We start from the raw sequence: 5,980 nt of genomic DNA on the forward strand, positions 1-5,980 counted from the left end.
GGAATTGAAGTGTAAAATGTTGCCATTCCATAGGAATTTCATAGGTTTTGGAAAGCTTCAATCCTTTGAATCAAAGGACCAAATAGAAAAATTTCCTATAGGATTTGAATCCTATAAAATTCCTATATAAATGCTTTGATTCAAATGGGCCCTGAAATTCCTATGAATTTCTTTTAAATCAAAGGGGGCCTTATTTTATTTATTGCTAATGCAAACCAGAGAGTAGGAGTAGATGATAGTATGACACTGAACAGAGCTATGCTCTTATTGACTGAAGAAGGAACATACTCTGCGATTATGATTATGTTATACGGTTATACCATTGGTTGCAATGAACTTTGCCTTTTTTTTTTAGGGAAAAACTTTGCCTTTTTTGCATCGAGCCAGTAGCAGTATGTAGGCTGAGTTGTACCCAGCAATTAAAACGAGCTATATAATTATAAAAAAAGTTTAAAATGAGCTTGCAGCAAGATAATGCTGTTACTTGTGTTATGCAATACTTGTAGAAAGATTGTAATAATGTTACTTAATAAATAAAACTCTCTTTTCCTGATGAAAAAAAAGGAGAGCTACTAGAAACAAATCGTCCGTCATTTTATCCGAGAATGGGCTAAAACCCAACACAATTGATATGATTCAGCTATTCTAGTTGGGCCAAAACACTGAAAGATAGTATACTATAGTTGGGCCAATCTATAAGCCCACTTTGCCTTTATGAACCAAGCCCAATGTAGATCAGGCCCAACAGTTAAGCCCGCGAACTCGAGGCACGAGAATGGCAGCCCACTAGGCCTATATATAGCGCGCGGGCACCCATTCCCCTCGCCCCGGTAAACCCTAGCCGCCTCTGCGCCGCCACACACCCCCAACCAAGCTTCCACCAGCGCGAAGCGGCGGCGAGAGGGCGAGATGGCGCGCGGCGTGGCGGTGGCGGCGAAGGGCGGCGCGGGCGGCAAGAAGAAGGGCTCCGTCTCGTTCGTGATCGACTGCTCCAAGCCCGTGGAGGACAAGATCATGGAGATCGCGTCGCTGGAGAAGTTCCTGCAGGAGCGCATCAAGGTCGCCGGCGGCAAGGCCGGGAACCTCGGCGACTCCGTCACCGTCACGCGCGACAAGACCAAGGTCACCGTCACCTCCGACGGGGCCTTCTCCAAGAGGTATAGCACACGCTTCAAGTCCCCCCGTGCTCTACGGCCTCGTGATGTTCTGTTTGTAGATCTGGTCATTTCAGTTTCTGTGTATTCATGTTAGTGTAAAGGTTATTTCTTGTTGGTATATTATTACAGCTTTATCTGTAGATGCTATTGACTTCGGTCCATTTTTACTGTTGTAAATTGTACTACGTTTTCTGATATGGAGCTTTTATAATTTATAATGCGTTTAGTTAATCTGTTACAGCGTTTCTACTACCTGCAAGCTCGTTAACAATAACTAGTTAACTAGTTAGGTAGAGAATTATAATGATTTCTTGTTTACAAAATTTTCCCTTTCTTCATTGCACATTAGTGAACTAGTTAGTTAGAGTATTGCTAACTATACCGTGTCATAATTTTACCTCGTTTACTGCTGGATGGATCAACTGCAGTTATTTGAATCGTTTCAGTTCCCAAGTGAGTAATTGTGTGATAGTATTGCTAGGTGGTTGAAAATCTTCAAGTGTGACAGTGGAATGTACAGTCTAGCATGGTTTCCATGTGTTATGATCAGTATTTAGAAATTTGGGCCTGTTAGCCTCTACAATTTGAACATAAATTGCATGTACCGTTTTGTCAAATTCCATATCTGAATTCTTGTGAACATTTTATTGGACATCCAATTATATCTAGATTCTGATTGATCATCCAAAAAGAACTTCTTGTCTGTGACCTTTGTTGTATTTCAGTTTAATCTGATCAGTTTATTTTCCCCATTTTTTTCAGGTATCTGAAGTACTTGACCAAGAAGTACTTGAAGAAGCACAATGTGCGGGACTGGCTACGTGTTATTGCGGCTAACAAGGACCGCAATGTCTATGAGCTCAGATACTTCAACATTGCTGAGAACGAGGGCGAGGAGGAAGACTAGAGTGTATTCCACATATATCTTAGTTTTGGAGTTGTTGAATTTTGATACTTCATCTTAGTACCTCTAGTTATTCAATCCATGTTATGTTATGCTGTGGTCAACTTGGATGGTTAATTTGAAGAATCCTTATATTTGGTCGCCTCAACTTCAAGAGTGCCTACTGCTAATGATGACTTGTGAACCTAGAAAAGCAGTATGGTGACTTCTTATCGTGTTTTACATGAATCGGTCGGTTTGTTTATTACTGCTGCTTCGCAATACCTGTGTGGAACTTGTATAATCTCCAGCTGCGTCAGGATTCTGTTGTGGAGTTGATGCTTGGTGTCTGGTAGTTTGAAAGTCCTTCGTGAACTTGTTTGGATGAAGTCAAAATTGGCACAGTTGTAGGTTTAACGAGAAAGGTGAAGAATAGATTCTGCAAGTATACTTGAATCACCTTCGTTCTATCAAGGTTCTGCTTGCTAGCTTATGCTCTTTCCCTTGCAGTTGCCACACTCCAAAATTACTTCATCAGGTTTTTGTTGGCTGGTTGGCAGATCCCTCGTTCCTGGGACCTGGGCAGTACTTTTCCATTATTGACATGCCTGATGCCTGCAAGATGCCGAGTCACTGCTAGCATAATCTGAACTAAATTTGCTACCATAATCTGAACCAAGCAGTTTGGTGAGTCACTGCTATTGCTGCTATTTGCAAAATTTGATGGTAGACAAGGCGATCATTTGCAAAAGTTGGAAACTAGACCAGAGAGTCAGCTATTTGCAAAAGTTGAAGGTAGACAAGGCGATCATTTGCACAAGTTGGAAACTAGACCAGAGAGTCAGCAGAGAAGTGAGAGAAGACTTCGACATTTCCTAGAATTCTCTGAAATGGCTAAAAAATTATTCATATCATTCAGAGTTTCACAAGCTTTGACAGCAAAATCTGATATATATTTCAGTAGCTACATTTGCTCTAAGAAGTCATAAATAATTTACAGAACAAGTACCAATACAATATTACTATGAAGCATTTCAGTTCTCATTTGATGCTGTTTTGCTAACTAATCTCGCGAGCGAAAAATAAGCAAATCACTAGCAATTTCTATAACAGTCCAAACACCTTTCTGGCCACTCTAGACAGCAGCTCTCTTTTCAAAGGCTGCTTATCTGGCTTCATAAGGCCTTCTTCCCTAGTCATACCCCTGTTGCCCATTGTGGTACCAGCGCCTGAATTATTCATTGGACATGCTTCTTCTTTGGCAGGTTCAATAATATTTGGTGGATCCTCACTAGCACATGGTGAGTAGTCAACCTCTTCTTCCTCACATTTGCTGCTATCGTCACGCACCACCGTCCCAAATTTGGATGTTTTAGATGGCAATGACGGCGTATGCTTCTCATCTCTATTTGAAATGAGGGTATCTACTGTGTCATCCGCAGAACTTGGATCCCCATCAGTAGCGGACATCTGGAGCTCCCCATCCTGTTTTTCATCGCTGTAGAGGTGCAATCTGTCAATAATCCTCCAAGTAACAGCATCCGGTGATATGCCATTCCTTCTCATCTCCTTCACTAACTGATAAACCAGCTTCTTCAATCCCTGCTTGCAGGCAGCATCGACGAGAATGTTGTAGCACAGGACACCAGGTGCAACCCCAGAGTCCACCAATTCATATAAGAAATCACATGCCTGTTCTAGTTTCCCTAGTTTACAGAGGCCTCTGAAGATCGCGCTGTACACATAATCATCATGCATTCCAGATGGCCAGATAACATTGTCCCAAAATGACTTTGCCTTCTCTAGTTCTCCAGCATCGCAGAACCCTTTGATCATTACCGTGTGAGTCACGGAGTCAGGAATGACGTTACTGGACTTCATTTCCTCAAGGGCCTCCATTGCTCTGTCAAGTAGCCCAAGGCTGAGCAGTCCCTTGAGGACACAATTGTAAGTGACAACATTAGGCAAGCACTGGTGCTTGGGCATCAGAGTGGACAGTACATGCAGGGCTTCTGCAAACTCACCTACACCCAGGTATCCGGATATGAGGGTGGTGAAGGTCACAACGTCTGGAGCACAGAATTTCCCATTCAGCATGTCATCTACAATCCTCCTGGCTTCCTGGGCCCTTCCAACTTTGCAGAAACCATGGATGACAGTGTTCATGGTGATCACATCGGGCTTGCATCCTTCCTGCAGCATGGACACTAGCACATCAAGCTGCTCACTTGGGTTGTCCACAACACGGAGTGCTGCAAGAAACATATTGTATATCCTAGTCCTGGTGTCATCATCAGGAGTAACCTTCAGCATCAGTTCCATGACATCCTTGGCCTTTGCGAGCTCATTCTCCAGGCAGAGCTCATCAACTAGTACCTTGTATGTTACCTCCCTTGGGTGATACCTGAAACGCACGCCTTCCATCACTAGCTGGTACGCCCTCAAGCGCCCCCCAGGCTTCTGGCTGGTGCACAACCCATGAACAATGCAATTGTAGGAGACGGTGCTTGGATACATGCCCCTCTTCCCCATGATGTACACTATCCTGGATGCACCATGGTGCTGCCCAGACCGGCAAAGGGAGTCAATCATCTGAGAGTAGGCAAACACGTCGGCAACACCGCACCGTTGCTGTGGCATCTCCTCGGCAATTCGGAAGACAATGTGGAAGAACCCCTCGATGCAGAGGCATTGCACGAGGTTGGCGAACGCGGCATTCTTCAGTTCCTGGTCTTCTCCGTTGCTGCGCTCCATGCTAGACCAGAGATGGTTGTCGACAAGGGCCATAGCCCCGTCGACGTCGCGGCTGCGGAGCAAGGCCTTGACGAGGTAACTGCGCGCGAGTGAGCTGGGAGCCACCCCGCGGCGTGGCATTTCGTCGAGCAGCTTCCGGACGGCGCGCGGGTCGGGGATGCGGGCGTAGCCGTCGAGGAGCGCGGCGTAGGTGGCCGCGTCCGGGGCGGCGCGCATGCGGAGGAGGAGGCGGTGGGCGAGGAGGACGAGGAGGAGCGGGGCCGAGGAGCCGCAGAGGAGGGCTAGGAGGCGGTTGTAGTTGGGGAGGGAGGGGACGAGCGCGGCGGGCGGCGCGGCCTGGAGGAGGCGGAGCGTGAGCAGCGGCTTGCGGGCGCGGAGGAGGCGGCGGAGCAGGCCATCGGCGGCGCGCCCGTCGAGGTGGCGGGACGGCACGGCGGCGGAGGAGGAGGAGAGGAAGAGGAGGGAGACGCGGTGGTGCGCCTCGGCGGCGCGGCCCGTGGCGCAGAGCTCGTCCACCAGGCTGCCCAGGTCCGGCCGCTCGCCCTGTGCCGCCGCCGCCGCCATCGCCGAGCCGGGCCGAACCAGTTGAGCACGCTCGATTCAACGTTTTCATAAGCCGATTTACGAGAGCAGAAGGTTTTCAACCTGCAACCTGACTGAACGAACTGAAGTGAACCTTGATGAGTTCACCTCTCTGGTTGAACGCCAAACCCCGATCCGATGATTTGATAATTTTAGTTAGAATTTAAAAAATTACTGTTTCAAATTTAAATTTTCAAAAAGATATTTAAGATTTCACTCGAAATCTTCTTTCGTTCCACGTTCAAATCTCGAAAATTTCGTGATTTTCGATCGGTTTTCGTGGAACGTTAGACCCTCTCTAGCTGGCGAGTGGCTACGCTTTCCACGAGGCTCGCGCTCGGCCTGGTAAGATCGACCACGGGAAGCGGCCCTGTTAGACACAGTAGTGGTAGACTAGTGTGGGCCGTGGACGCGCCCACACAAACCGCTGTACCACGGGAACGGAGAGCCCATTACTCCTCAGCCCATCGCAGACTAGTTTGGTGGCAAGACGCAGCCTCGGGCGGCCTGGTAACGTCACGTACGTGTGATCGATCATGACTGAGAGACCGGAAGCCCGAGTTGGAGCGTGCACTTGGCAGTTGGCACAGGCTTCTGCAGTGGG

The 5,980-nt window shown here is 47.5% G+C and overlaps 2 protein-coding genes across 2 annotated transcripts; one reads left to right on the top strand and one right to left on the bottom strand.

Moving 5' to 3' along the window:
- The first annotated feature begins 829 nt into the window (after window positions 1-829).
- Window positions 830-2,209, top strand: LOC4344261 (large ribosomal subunit protein eL22z). The gene is made up of 2 exons (XM_015792278.3): window positions 830-1,157; window positions 1,920-2,209. The coding sequence occupies exons 1-2, from the start codon at window positions 910-912 to the stop codon at window positions 2,062-2,064; spliced, it is 393 nt and encodes a 130-aa protein (XP_015647764.1). The 5' UTR covers window positions 830-909; the 3' UTR covers window positions 2,065-2,209.
- A 762-nt stretch (window positions 2,210-2,971) lies between these two features.
- On the bottom strand, window positions 2,972-5,407 carry LOC4344262 (pentatricopeptide repeat-containing protein At3g18020). The gene has a single exon (XM_015792277.3). The coding sequence runs from the start codon at window positions 5,356-5,358 to the stop codon at window positions 3,145-3,147; it is 2,214 nt and encodes a 737-aa protein (XP_015647763.1). The 5' UTR covers window positions 5,359-5,407; the 3' UTR covers window positions 2,972-3,144.
- Between the last annotated feature and the right edge of the window lie 573 nt (window positions 5,408-5,980).

This window comes from Oryza sativa, chromosome 7 (assembly GCF_034140825.1).
Source record: "Oryza sativa Japonica Group chromosome 7, ASM3414082v1".
Taxonomy (NCBI): domain Eukaryota; kingdom Viridiplantae; phylum Streptophyta; class Magnoliopsida; order Poales; family Poaceae; genus Oryza; species Oryza sativa.